The sequence below is a fragment of the Cnephaeus nilssonii genome, assembly GCF_951640355.1.
Source record: "Cnephaeus nilssonii genome assembly, chromosome: 14".
Lineage (NCBI taxonomy): Eukaryota > Metazoa > Chordata > Mammalia > Chiroptera > Vespertilionidae > Cnephaeus > Cnephaeus nilssonii.
In genome coordinates, this window is record NC_137085.1 from 39,803,975 (window position 1) to 39,819,345 (window position 15,371).

The 15,371-nt window shown below is 42.4% G+C and overlaps 1 protein-coding gene across 1 annotated transcript in view; it reads left to right on the forward strand.

The window, feature by feature from the left end:
- Window positions 1-15,371, forward strand: part of TRPM6 (transient receptor potential cation channel subfamily M member 6) — a 135,037-nt gene that overhangs the window by 25,175 nt on the left and 94,491 nt on the right. The window contains exons 2-4 of the mRNA XM_079790084.1: window positions 11,164-11,243; window positions 12,907-12,945; window positions 14,395-14,572. Coding sequence (XP_079646210.1) covers window positions 11,164-11,243; window positions 12,907-12,945; window positions 14,395-14,572 — 297 coding nt within the window. The remainder of the gene's footprint in view (window positions 1-11,163; window positions 11,244-12,906; window positions 12,946-14,394; window positions 14,573-15,371) is intronic.

Consider the following 15,371-nt stretch of genomic DNA (forward strand, 5'->3'; position numbering starts at 1 on the left):
CACTGAGTGAAACTGACCAGGGATGTTTTTATTTATTTTAGAGAGAGAAGAAGGGAGAAGGTGGAGAGAGAAAGAGAAACATGACTGAAAGAGAGAAAAATCGATCGGTTGCCTTTTGTATGTGCTATGACTAGGGATTGAACCTGCAACAGGCATGTGTCCTGACTGGGAATGGAACTGGCGACCTTTCAGTGCACAGGACAATGCTCAGCCAACTGAGCCACACTGGCAAGGGCTCTAGTGTCACTTGTGTGAATGATTATGTTCTTGGGCAAATTACTCAACCTCTCTGGCTCAGTGTCCTCATTGGTAAAAAGGCGATAACTACCCCCACTTCCCACCGAGGCAGAATTAATATAAACAAAAAGCCTTTGCATTGCCTAGGAGGGTGCATAGAATGTGCTGAATAAATTGTTAACCTGCTGCAGTGGTGGACTGAATGTTTGTGTCTCCTATTTCCATGTGTTGAAGCCCTAATCTGCAATGTGATGGTATTTGGAGGTGGAGCCTATGGTAGGTAATTAGGTTTTGAGGGGAGAGCCCTCATGAATGGGATTAGTGCCTTTATAAGAAGAGACACAAGAGACATGATCTCTCTTTCTGCTATCTGAAGATACAGGGAGAAGGTGGCCATTGTAAACCAGGAAGGGGGCTCTCACCAGAACTTGAGAATGAGGGCATTCTGATCCTGGATTTTCAGTTTCCAGAACTGTGAGAAATAAATGTGTGTGTGTGTGTGTGTGTGTGTGTGTGTGTGTGTGTGTGTGTGTGTGTGTTTGTATAAACCACCCAATGTATGATATTCTGTTAGAGTAGCCCAACTGTCTACTATGATATCTGCTATTCCTATTATTTTACAGAATGGACCAGGTTATTATCTTATAGTGGAACAGTTTGATCTTTGTGAAAATATCTCTCTTCTTTCTGGAGACTATAGATACCTTCTATTGATCTTTCAAAGAGCCAAGAGCTTTTTTTAAAAAAAATATATTTTTATTGATTTCACAGAGGAAGGGAGAGGGAGAGAGAGACAGAAACATCAATGATAAGAGAGAATCATTGATCGGCTGCCTCCTGCAGGACCCACGCTGGGGATCAAGCCTGTAACCTGGTCATATACCCTGACTGGGAATCAAACTGTGACCTCCTGGTTCATAGGTTTATCAGCTCAACCATTGACCCTCACCAGCTAGGCCAGCCAAGAGCTTTTGGTAAATTAAATCTTATAATATTAGAAAAGTGGGTTTTCCTCCCAGCAGTATTTTAAGTCCCTAAGCATTTGTATTTTTCTAGGAATTTGTCCATTTCATCCACATTGTCCAGCTTGTTGGCATATAGTTTTTAAGAGTATTTTTTTTTTTTTTTACAATCCTTTGTATTTCTGTGGTGGTGTTAGTTGTTACTTCACTACTTTCATTTCTGATTTTATTTATTTGGGTCCTCTCTCTTTGTTTCTTGTTGACTCTAATAGTCATCTATCTTATTTATCTGTTTAAAGAACCAGGTCTTGGTTTCATTGATCTTTTGTATTATTTTTTTTAGTCTCTATGGCATTTAATTTTCCTTTTCTTGTTCTCTTTCTAATTCTTTAAATAGTTTATTATAAAATTTTCTTGTTTTTTCAGTTAGGCCTGTAGTGCTATGAATTTCCTTTTGTTGTGTCCCAAAGATTTTGGGATTTTAATAATAAAAAAAAGATTTTGGGTTGTGTGTTCATTTTCATTTGTTTCCAGGAAGTTTTTTATTTCTTTATTTCATTGGTAACCCATTCGTTATTTCATTTAGCCTCTATGTGTTTGAATGTTTTTGAGTGTTTTCATTCTGGTTGATTTCTACTTTCATTCCGTTGCGATCTGAGAAGATGCTTGATATAATTTCAATCTTCTTGAATTTGTAGAGACTTGTTTTGTATACTAATATGTGGTCAATGTTTCGCTCTCATTGGTGTTTCTATCTCTCTCCCTCTCCCTTCTTCTCTTTCTCAAATCAATAAAAACATTTTAAAAAACCCTTTTTTCTTTTCACGTTTCCTTTTCTAGTTCTTTCTTATTCTTTTAGCAAAGACTTTGAATTTGTCTACATCAAACGTGGTTTGTGTCACCATCAGATTTTAAGAAGTAAAATCTTGTTGCAAGGTTCTTTCTGCTGTGCTTCACTGAGAAAATTGTATGGAGGACATAAAATTGGAACAGAGATCCTCTGAGAGAAAAATCATCTATAATCTGGACACCCTAAAAAGCTCCAGTGCAGGAATATTTTCAGTTGAAGGAATAGTTCATGTGGGTACTGCTAGAGGATTAGTCTTTGGACATGTCTTTGCCATTCCCACCCTGGTCTCAGATCTGCAATTGGATTTAAAATTTATTATGTTTTAGGTTGAGGCATAATTATGACTAACACTCAGCTTGAGACCAACACTATTTCCCGTCTTTGTCCTCCGCCTTTTCCTCTCCCAAATAACGACAATGTAAAAACAAAACCCCCCTGTGTATAAAAACACACACCCAGTCAATAAAGATGGCCACTACAGCTGCAGAAATGGCATAATCTCCACTGTCAACTGCCACCACCTTGACAGTCTACTGCTCCTGTGGTAGAAGACAGCATTTTGGCTATTTGTCCTCCATAGATTGTACTATTGAGATAAGGGAGTTGTAGGAGGAAAGTTTCCAAGTTCTTGTTAATCACACAGGTTTCCTGTTTACACCTTTGGAGGGAAATTGTATAGGAGTGCTGAGGTTCTATTTTAAGTGTGTTCATTTTGTTGCTCATTCAGCAATCATTGGGCTGGGCCCTGGGGCAACTGAAAGGACGGGGCCTGTGGAAACTAGAGTCTAGTGGGGGAAAGTAGACCCGTAAAAGCCATTTGAAGTAGGAGAGGCCCTAGGTGGAAAGTTTGGAGGTCAGGAAGTACTTTTCTATGAAAATTAAAAACATCAAAGTTAGCCTGCAAAGTTAGCCCTGCTGGCGTGGCTCAGTGGTTGAGCATCGACCTAGAAACTAGGACCGTGGTCGGCAAACTGTGGCTCGCGAGCCACATGCGGCTCTTTGGCCCCTTGAGTGTGGCTCTTCCACAAAATACCACAGCCTGGGCGAGTCTACTTTGAAGAAGTGGCATTAGAAGGAGTTTAAGTTTAAAAAATTTGGCTCTCAAAAGAAATTTCAATCGTTGTACTGTTGATATTTGGCTCTGTTGACTAATGAGTTTGCCGACCACTGAACTAGGAGGTCACAGTTCGACTCCCAGTCAGGGCACATGCCTGTGTTGCAGTCTCAATCCCCAGTGTGGGGCACGCAGGAGGCAGCAGATAAATGATTCTCTCTCGTCATTGATGTTTCTAGCTCTCTCTCCCTCTCCCTTCCTCTCTGAAATCACCAAACAATCAAAAAACAACATCAAAGTTAAGATCCCAGGCCACCAACCAAAGGCTAATTTTACCTTTCATATTACCAATGGTCAGTTAAATTTTATTGAGTCTTAGTAAGTCCCAGAGAGAATGCAAAGCCTTTAATTTATCTATGCTTTCAACAGCCCTATTGTAACTTGAAAGGGGACCTGGCCCTGAATGGGTCTGCCTAGGGCCAGCCAGTAGTGTGTGGATTCTTGACTTCATGCGGGAAAAATTTCTTAGTATGAGTCCAGATGTATATCTGGCATTTATGAAAACCTACAGACCTGTAAAGAACTTTTGTAAGAGCTTATTTGAGCCCAAAGTGATGACAATTGCCAGGAAGCAAGATCTCATAATCTTGTTAACTTTCATGTAATCCAATACTGCCTTGCTTTCTTCCCCCTCAAGTAATGTTCTTTAGTTCCCCCTCCTGAATTTCAAATGCATAAAGGAAATGGCGAAACTGTCATTCTTGGGATTACAGGATAGTTAACTGTAAGAGCAAGATTACGTGCTCTTTTGAGGGTGGTTGCTTCTTTCTAGAGGGTTTGTAAAGAGAGGATTACTCTGGCATTTCAAAGGTGTGTTACCTAGATGCACAAGAACAATGGACAGGGCTGGCTTGAAGCAAAGACAAACCTTGTAGTAAAAAAGTTATATGTCTAGGGAGTGATTACCCACCATGATCAGATCAGATCACCTGGAAGGTTACTTTCCTTAGAATCCCTTTTTGTCTACAGTCCATTAATTAGGGACCCTTTTTGGAGCTGTTTTTAATACTTTATTGGTACACATGAAGCTTAGTGATTCATTTATTATCTGCTTTCTCCTTATTCTATATTTCTTCAGAGCTTGTCTTATTTATTATAGAACTAGAGGCCCGGTGCATGAAAATTCATGCACTGGAGCGGGGGGTCCCTCAGCCCAGCCTGTCCCTTCTCACAGTCTGGGAGCCCTCAGGGGTGGGAGGCGACCCGGTGATCAGGGAAAGGTGACGTCCTATCATACCTCTGCTGCTGCCGCTGCTGGCAGCACAAGCCTCGGCCGGCCCTGGTTACCTGATCCTCCGGAGCCCCTGGGCAGCCGGGCAGCCGCCATCTGAGGCTTGCCTATGTCTTGGGCTGGACCTGGGTGGCTGGGGGGCTGAGGGGACTGGGGGACTCTGGAGGCAGGTGCATGGAGTGGCTGGACCCACCTGGGGGTGGGCCCGGCCTTGCTGCGCATCTGCTGCCCTGGCGGGGATGAGGGGAGTGGGCACCACCATCTTGTGGCTGTGGGGGCTGCCATCTTTGAGGGTGGGGCAGTCAATTAGCATATTCCCTCCTTATTGGCTGTGGGTGCCACCATCTTTGAGAGTGGGACAGTCAATTAGCATATTCCCGCCTTATTGGCTGTGGGCGCTGCTATCTTGCGATGGTGTGAGGGTCAATTAGCATATTCCCTCTTTATTAGATAGGATTCCCAGTGTGCAGTATAGTATCCCAAAATATTTGTTGAATGAATTCAGATACTTAGAAATTCAGAATGAAGAGCTATTTGAGGTCATACTATCTTCCCTGTGACACATTTCTAGGGAAGGGATGGGTGCTGAAGCTCCCAGAGAGAAACTCTTTGACAGTTGAGTTCCTTTTGGAGGATCTGTCTTTAGGTGGTAAGGGGAGTTCAGAGAAAGCCTCTCTGCATTTGCTGGTTTTCCAGTACCTACAGCTGAGAATAAACAGTATACCCAAGCAGCATATTTCAGGGTGGCATGTCTTGAGCTCCTTCATAATCATCTTGGAAACTATGGATAGTGTAATAATGAGGTTTCACAGCTGGATTTGTAACATGTTTTCTGGCCCAGTGCATTTCCTTCAATTGTAGGATGAGAGGAGGTATAAGAGTGGGGTGGGAACTGCACTAATGTAGGATTTGAAAAAGCCCCCTTTTAGGGAGAAACCAAGATGGTGGCATTGGTAAACACCTGAAATTGCTGCCTTGCACAACCACTTCAAAACTACAACTAAAAGACAAAACGGACATCATCCAGAACCACAGGAAGGCTGGCTGAGTGGAAATTCTACAACTAGAAGGAAAGAGAAAAGCACACTGAGACTCAGAGGAGCTGCGGAAGTAAAGGCAGAGGTACGGAGGCGAGCGCACGGAAAGGGCTGGCAACTGAGTATGCGGCTGTCTTTTTCAATCCCCAGGGAGACACAAGCTCCTGACTGCTCTGAACTCCAGTTCCGGGTGGACTCTGGGGACTCAGACTCATATGGAGAGAAACTGGACTGTCTGGCATCGGGCGGAACTCGAGGGCGGCTTTCTCTCAGAGGTGCTTGCAGCGATTATCAAGGGACACTTAAGACCCGGGGGCCTCTTAGGGCAGGGCTGATGGTCAGCCGTTGCTGTTTGCTCCACCCTGAGACCCTGCCACACCCAAGCTGTGCGCAGAGGTTTTTGCATATGAATGGGCTGGTCCTTTGAAATCTAAAATTACCTAACAAACTGCAGCTGAGTCAGAGAGACCCAGAACATCCAAAAGAAGGCCCAAGGCCCCACAGCAGCTTGCATTGCTTCACAGCTGGGCCTCATCTGGGCACCTCCAAACCCCAAACAAAGAAGAGGAATCTGCAGATCTCTCAGTAACTCCTGCTGGGTGGCCTCAGGCAGAGGCTAAATTAGCACCTCCTTGGAGATCCAAGAGCCAGTATACCCAGGGGTCAGAGTAGGACCATACAGATTACAACTCCTCAGATCCATAAGGGACACACTCAAGGGGCAGACTCAGTGAGCACCAAAGTCCCACTGAAGCAAAGTCCCACCTCTTGCCTCATAAGGGTGTCTCCAGCACAGAAGTTCTCCCATCGTAGACACAGATGATCCTCACAGCCAATTGGCCTGGAGGTCAATTTCTCCCAGTGATACAAACAACAATCAAGGCTTAACTACAACAAGACTGTGCACACAGCCCACAAAGGGGTGCACCAAGAGTGTCCACCTCAGGTAACTGGGGAGGCTGAGCCACTGGGCCCTATAGGACACCTAGCACACAAAGCCACTCTATCAACTCAGGGAAGCAGCCAAAATGTGGAGACAAAGAAACAGGTCACAAAAGAAAGAAATGGAGGAAAGCAAATGACTGGATATAGAGTTCACAACCACGGTTATAAGGTTTTTCAAGAATTTTCTAGAAAAGGCCGATAAATTTAGCGAGACCCTCAAGGATATGAGAGAGACCCTTGAGGATATGGAAAAGGACCAACTAGAAATTAAACATACACTGACTGAAATAAAAAATATTATACAGACACCCAACAGCAAACTAGAGGAATGCAAGAATCAAGTCAAAGATTTGAAATACCAAGAAGCAAAGATCACTCAACTGGAAAAGCTAAAAGAAAAAAGAATCCAAAAATTTGAAGATAGTGTAAGAAGCCTCTGGGACAACTTCAAGCATACCAACATCAGAATTATGGGGGTGCCAGAAGAAGAGAGAGAGCAAGATACTGAAAACCTATTTGAAGAAATAATGACAGAAAACTTCCCCACCTGGTGAAAGAAATAGACTTACAAGTCCAGGAAGCGCACAGAACCCCAAACAAAAGGAATCCAAAGAGGACCACACCAAGACATCATAATTAAAATGCCAAGAGCAAAAGACAAAGAGAGAATATTAAAAGCAGCAAGAGAAAAACAGTTAGTTACCTACAAGGGAGCACTCATACGACTGTCAGCGGATTTCTCAACAGAAACTATGCAGGCCAGACGGGAGTGGCAAGAAATATTCAGAGTGATGAATAGCAAGACCCTACAACCAAGATTACTTTACCCAGCAAAGGTATCATTCAGAATTGAAGGTCAGATAAAGAGCTTCACAGATAAGAAGAAGCTAAAGGAGTTCATCACCACCAAACCAGTATTATATGAAATGCTGAAAGGTATTCTTTAAGAAGAGGAAGAAGAAGAAAATGGTAAAGATAAAAATTATGAACAACAAATACATATCTATCAACAAGTGAATCTAAAAATCAAGTGAATAAAAAATCTGATGAACAGAATAAACTGGTGAATATAATAGAATCAGAGGCATAGAAAGGGAGTGGACTTACAATCCTCAGAGGGAAAAGGGTGTGGGGGGGTGCGGGAAGAAACTGGATAAAAATCGTACACCTATGGATGAGGACAGTGGGGCAGGGGTAAGGGCAGAGGGTGGGGTGGGAACCGTGTGGAGGGGAGTAATGGGGGGGGGGGGGGGAAAGAGGAACAACTGTAATAATCTGATCAATAAAGATTTATTGAAAAAAAAGAAAAAAAAGAAAAAACCCTCTTTTAGAGTCTAGAATGCTCACTGCCATTTCATCATTGCTGTAATACATATGTATGTATTGTGGACAAAAAAAGGGGCTCTGTAATAAAACTGTGATAAGTCCTGCCCACCTGGCATGGCTCAGTGGTTGAGCATTGACCTATGAACCAGGAGGTCATGGTTCAATTCCCAGTCAGAGCACATGCCCTACTGTGGGCTCCATCCCCAGTGTGGGGCGTGCAGGAGGCAGCTGATCAAGGACTCTCTCTTGTCATTGACGTTTACATCTCTCACTCTCCATTCCTCTCTGAATATCAATAAAAATATTTAAAAAGCAAACAAAAAAACCTGACAAGTCCAGTGACAGAAAGTAATGTCACAGGGTAATCCTATCTAATAAAAGAGTTATATGCAAATTAGCCATCACTCAGTGACAAAATGACGGCACCCATAGCCACAAGATAGTGATGCCCAGTCCTCTCAGCCCCGCCGGAGTCCCCCAGTCTCAAGGAGGGCTACCACTGAGAGCCAGCAGAGTAACCGGCCTGGTGGAATGCTGCCCAGAGGCCCTCCTGACCCTTTATACAAAACAAAAACAAATTCACTCCCAGGCGGTAGCCTGGGCTGGGGTCTCAGCCTGGGAGGGGCGCACACCCCCACGGCGCGATCCTCCTCCCAGCAGCGGCAACCTGGGGTCTCAACCACTGAGTCACACCAGCCAGGCAGATATGGAGGAATCTTAAATGTTTCTTTTTTAAAAAAGCTGAAACCAGTTTGGCTCAGTGGGTAGAGCGTCGGCCTGCGGACTCAAGGGTCCCAGGTTTGATTCCGGTCAAGGGCATGTACCTTGGTTGTGGGCACATCCCCAGTAGGGGGTGTGCAGGAGGCAGCTGATCGATGTTTCTCTCTCATCGATGTTTCTAACTCTCTATCCCTCTCTCTTCCTCTCTGTAAAAAATCAATAAAAAAATATATTTAAAAAATATTTTATTTTTTACAGAGAGGAAGAGAAAGGGATAGAGAGCTAGAGACATCTATGAGAGAGAAACATTGATCAGCTGCCTCCTGCACATTCCCCACTGGGTATGTGCCCCCAACCAAGGTACATGCCCTTGACTGGAATCGAACCTGGGACCCTTGAGTCTGCAGGCCGACGCTCCATCCACTGAGCCAAACCAGTTAGGGCTGTCCAACATGTTAAAGAAAAAAACCCTATCTAATAAAGAGGGAATATGCAGGGGAGGGCATTTGGAGGTGACCGGGTTGTCAGGGGAGGGCAGTTGGGGACGATCGGGCTGGCAGGGGAGCAATTAGGCGTCGATCAGGTTGGCAGGGGAGTGGTTAGGGGGTGATCAGGCTGGCAGGCAGAAGCGGTTAGGGGCAATCAGGCAGGCAGGTGAGCAGTTGGGATCCAGCAGTCCCGGATTGTGAGAGGGATGTCTGACTGCCTGTTTTTAAACAGGCAGTTGGACATCCTCCGAGGGGTCCCAGATTGGAGAGGGTGCAGGTTGGGCTGAGGGACACCCCTCCCCCCCCAGTGCACGAATTTTGTGCATCCAGCCTCTAGTCTGATCATAAATTCCTAACTGGGCAGGTCATGGTGGGTAGTCATGCCTCAGACATAACATTTTTAGTAAAAAGTTTCTCTTTGCCTTAAGTAAGCTCTATCCATTTGTCTTGTGCATCTAGGTTAAAACATATTTGAAATGTCAGAGTAATCCCTTTTTTTCCCCCAGACCCCTCAAGAAAGCACATAATCTTAACTATCCTGTAACACAATCCTTCCTTTGCTTTCTTCCATCTTCAAGTGACCTCCTTCCCTCCCTCCGTCCCTTCCTTAATTCCCAATGCATAAAATGTTAATTCCCAACTACACAACTCTCACTTTGGGGAGCATTTGAGATCTTGCTTCCTGGCAATTGTTGTTAGTTTTGGCTCAAATGCATTCTTAAAAATTTTTTTTCTACAGGTTTGGGTGTTATTTTTCACTGACTGGATAAAGTTATATCCACACACATTTTTATGCCATGTAGAGCTAAAATATCTTCATATTAGAAGGCCAAGCTCATCTCATGCTGATCGATGTTTCTCTCTCATGAGCTTGGTTGGGTTCCACTTGAATTTAGGGACAGTTATAGGCTGTGCAATCTGAAGCAACACAGCCAATGTTAAGCCATGCTTCCAGACTGTGTAACGAATTACCAACCTAAATAAAGAGGTAAACCGAGGCAAGCTCACACTAGCAGAAAATGAGTTTACTGGATAATAGCAGAGTGATTACAATTTGTGGAACACATGCTATAGCAAACTACAGGCAAGTTCACTGAGGGTTTGGGACAGGCTGTATTTGTGGGTAGGGTGTGCCATGAGAGGGAAGTCCACCCAGAGTCCAAGCAGTAAGTTCATTGGCTTTGTTACAGAGAACCGGAATAAATCAAGCAATGCTCGGAGAGTTTGGAGTCACACTTTAGTCACCCAGGTGGGCTCAGAGAAAATGAATTCAAATTCTAAGCAAAGCTACAAGTAGAACTTCCCTTTTTATTAAAGAGCCAGCCCTATGTGTACTTAGTGGTTATCTCGCGGCTGGCCTTGAAAACAACACAGTTCTATCCAATTAAAAAATGCACCTGGCATGGCAGTGAGAGGATGGGCGTATCTAGTCTCTGGCCTACAAGGTCAGACAGGTAAGGTTATCTTCCTCATTATTCAAGCAGGCTAAAGCAGGCTGGAAAGCAGAGTTATTATTATTATTATTTTTTTAGAATAAGAGGCCGTCTAAAAAATAGCAGAGAATTCCAAACAGTAGTTTTACAAAATAGGGGTTAGCCTTCTCAGCTGGAGGATGGGAAATGATTCTTGGCAGATGTTCACTGGTCAGGAGATAAGTCTCAGTCTTCTGTAAATCAGGCATTGGCAGGAAATCAGTCTCTCAGTTAAGTTCTATTCTTCTGAGGGCGTATTCTCCATTTAACATCCTCTGGTCCCATGTTATATTGGCATTTTTTTTTTTTTTTTTTTTACAGAAGCTTCTTGAGGTTGCATTTCTCCTCTGATACTCTTGCCAGCTTCCTATGAAATCTTAGCCATTGTGGGACTTGATGAGAGAGAATTTTGAAGTTTGAGAGCTTGATATTCCCTCTGTAGGATTATGCTGTCAGATTTAAAAATGATTTATAGCAGAATTAAGGGAACATAATCAGTTATATCTTTACTTCCTTGCTAGAGTTTTTGCATTTAGGGATCTTTCGCTAGGATGAGATTATGAACCAGTAAACTTTTGAGTATTTTTGTGTTCACATTTGCCTTATTGGCGTCTATGTTGTCTGTAATAGAAGCCAGTAAATGCTTGGCCTGTTTGGGGCTGGTCTTGCCATTTCAATTAGTAATCACACTACCCAAATATATCTTGCCTACCTGAACTGTTGTGGTTACACTGCTTTCTCACTTAATTGAAATATAAAAATAACGACACTCTCTGTTCAGTCCCAGAAATCCTGGATTGAAGGTGTGTTCGACAAGAGAGAATGTAACAAAATCATACCCAGCTCCAAAGACCCTCACAGGTACAATTTTTAATTCCAATTTTCTTTTTAAAGTAACACTACTTGGAGGACTATTTGTGGAAACTTAAGAGATATGACTTGTTTAAAGGGTTTAAGATCTATAAAGTTAGTACTAATTCTTAAGTGATGTTTGTGTGTCTTTATAAAAATAGTACATGATTACTAGAGAAATCTCATAAGAACAGGAACTTGTCAATTTTGTACCTCACTCCAATCCCAGGGCCTATTGACAGTGCCTGCCAGTTAGTAGGCTCCTGAAAAACATCTGTTTAATGACTGAATGAAATATAAAGAAAAACACATTCATCCTAATGACATTACCCTGGAAGAGCCACTGTTAATATTGTGGTAGATTTTCCTGTTTTACTTTTTATGCTCCTGTTCTTCTTAGTGGGAAGATAGATTTCAGGAAATATCTTGTGTTTACATCTATTCCATTGGGTTTGGCTAAAAAATTTACAACTTCTGAATATTGAATATTCAAATTATTGTGAATGTTCTTTATCCTCCACTGAAGTGTCTGGGAACAGTAACTGGGATATTTCAGGACACTGTGCTCAGATTACAGTATACAAATAGTTAATTTCAGCTCCAATTTCCTCCCATAGGCTTTTTGCTTGAGCAGATAATGGGAAGCGGAATAAAATGATTAGAGCTCGACTACTCAGAGTTCTTGATAACCCTTTGGAAGATACACTGCTAGAACAAAATTCAAAACAGCAGCTAGTGAAACATAGGGGCAGGATGGGTTACAAAACATCTCCCAGTGTGGTTAGGTCCTTGAAATAAGATAGCATGTTATTGTCCTTGGAAAAAATAAATTACTAAAGGAAAATAGAAGAGCAGTATAGTTGACCTTTGAACAATGTGGGGGTTATTTGCACTGATCACCTGTGCTGTCTAAATGTATAACTTTTTTAAGATATATTTTTTATTGATTGATTGAGAGAGAGAGAGAGAGAGAGAGAAACGAGCCCACAACCCAGGCATGCTCTGAATGGGAATCAAACTGGCAACCTTTTGGAGCATAGGTTGATGTCAAACTAAATAGCCACACTGGCTAAGGGCAAAATGTATAACTTTTGACTCCCTTAAATCTTAACTTCTCTCACCATCTGAGGGAGATTAATTCCAGGACCCCTTTGGCTACCAAAATCTATGGATGCTCCAGTCTCTTATATAAAACTAGTAGCCCTGCGTACGAATCCGTGCGCCAGTAGCTCGACAGTAGCTTGCTGCCACCCTCTAGTAGCTCTCCGCCCGCTGCCCCTCCCCCATAGCTCGCTGCCCCACCCTCCTGCTGATCTGTGATCCGGTCGTTATGACCATTTGCATATTATATCTTTATTATATAGAATGGCATAGAATAGTGAATGTAATTGGCCTTCCTCATTTGTGGCTTCCCAGCCTTGTATCAAAAATACTGTTGAGCCTGGCTGGTAGAGCTCAGAGGTTGAGCATCGACCCATGAACCAAGAAGTTGTTAGTTTGATTACCATTCAGGGCACATGCCCAGGTTTCGGACTTGATCCCCAGTGGGGGCATGCAGGAGGCAGCTGATGGATGATGTTCCATGGAAGATAACAGGTATTTACTGTATAAGCATTAAATATGTCCTTAAATACATCAGTAAACTATAACAGATATTATTTCTTTAATATAGATGTACTGCAGGATGCCAGGTCTGCCAGAATTTAATCAGGTAAGACAGATAAATAAGATTTCTTTCAATTTTTAGGCACTGTGTTTCAAATTCATCGGAATAGTTTTCACACATCTTGAATGGACTCAATGAAAGGGCTTTATTGGTGCATTTTATTTCCTTTCCAAGGAAAATTTTAAAAATGAAATATGAGATATTTTTGAAGGAGCATGAATGATTACTTGAATGTAATAGGTTACTTGAATTACCCAGACATGTAAATGGCTAAAGGCCCTTGATAAGAGCTTCTACCAATTGAAGTACTTATAAAGCATTACATTTTCATTTTATTATCTTGCATTTTATTTGGATAATGAAGATGCTTTGTGCACATACAACACTGTATTTAATTTATGACTTGTAAGTGATGTATGTGTCTACCAGGCTCCAAGTCTGACACTAATTCTGATGTGTGTTTTTTCCAACACCAAGTGTCAGATCCCACAGGTTAAGAGCTCAAGACTACTCCCCGCCTCCTACTCCCCACTTCAGATGCCAATTGAAAGTCTAAATTGTCAGTGCTTCTGACGGCTGGGCTATAGATTGGGAGTTCCCATGACCCCCTCCACAGTTCAGTTAATTTACTAGAGCAGCGTACATAACTCAGAAACATTTGCTTAAGTTTACCAGTTTATGATAAAGGATATTATAAAGAATACAGATGAACAACCAGATAGAAGAGATGCATATGGCAAGTTATATAGGAAGGAGCACAGAGCTTCGATGTCCTCTCCAAGTGTGCCACTCTCTCAGCACCTGCACGTATCCACCAACCCAAAGCTCTCTGACCCCATCCTTTTGGTTTTTTATGGATGCTTCATTACATGGGCATGATTGATCAAATCAGTGGCCGTTGGCGATTGAGTCAACTTACAAAACCTTTTATCACTCCTTCCAAGTAGGTTTAAGAAGCTCTGTGCCCATGTATATTGGAGATTTTTAGTTTTTATTTTTAATTATTTTATTATTAATCTTTAATCCTCACATGCGGGTTTTGGGGGGGGGGGTAGAGGAGGAAAGAGAGAGAGAGAAGGAGGGAGGGAGAGAGAAACATCAATGTGAGAGAGATAGATGGGTTGGTTGCTTCCTGTCCTGAGCCTGAAACTGAGGTCCATGGCCTTGACCGGGAATTAAACCCACAATCCTTTAGTCTACAGGCCAACGATGCTCTATCCACTGAGCCAAACTGGCTTGGGCTCAGTATTTTTTTTAAAGTATTCTCTGAATCATTGTAATGTGCAGCTAAGGAAGTGAACCACTGAGGGTGTTCTAAACTTAGAAGATTATCCAGTGTGAAAAAATCCAATATAAATCTTAATGAGGCATTTAAAAATTATTAATGTATGTCACCTATACATTGCATTAGAGAAATGTAGAAACATTATATCTATTTTCTATTCTGAAATTGTGTTCTTTCTATTTTGAAATTTTTTTTACCCCAAATTTAAGGTGTTACTGTGGGCGATTGATTGGAGACCATCTTGGGATGGATTATAGCTGGACCATGTCAGCTGCCAGTGGTGATGAAAAAGAACAATGGTCTGTTGAAAAGCACACAACAAAAAGCCCTACAGATACCTTTGGTACTATTAATTTCCAAGATGGCGAGCACATCCACCATGCCAAGGTTGGTTCATAACCCACATTATATTACTGGTTTCTCACAAAGGATATAACCTCCACATTTTATCTCCTAATTATATCACCAATTGTAGAGGATCAGATGACCAGGTTTTATTGCAAAGTAGATCCATGTTATTAGCCTCTTGACCTGACCCTTCTTTTTCCTTTATGTCTGAGAGGCATTCTTCCTTTCCCAAGTGTGGTATGGCCAGCTCTTTTTTGGATTGAGCTCTCTCAGCAAGCTTATGCCCTCTGTGGAAGATGGCTTATTGCTCTTGAGACAGTTGCCAAAGGGCTGCTCTTATGGAATGCAGAAAGTTACTACCAAACAGCAGGCATTAGCTGAAGCATGATTCTAGCAATTATTACTAACGTGTGGCTAGTCATGCCTGCTGTGTCCTTGTGAGAGCCTCTTCTCAGGAAGAATATGGGGGAATTTCTTTCTGCCCTGAATTCTACTACTGGACTCTCCAGGCCAATTTTTCTCGTGTTCCTAATATGGTAAATTTGCATGCGATTTGCATAGTATTGACAGGTTAGCTATCTCCCAGTTGTTTTCTCTTGAACTTGTTAACCACATGCTGATTTATTAGAGGCAGTTTTCCCAGGGGAAAAGCTGGGTGGAAAGCTCAGAATCAGCTAGATTCTGGAGTGTGACCATCAGTTTGATGGGTTTGAAACAAAAGTTCTTCATAGTGCAATCATAATATAGTTTCACCATATAGTTCTATAGTAACCTTCATTTCCAGTTATTAACACTCTTGCATTTAACTTTGTGCGTTTTCTTTAGCTGGCAGGAAAAC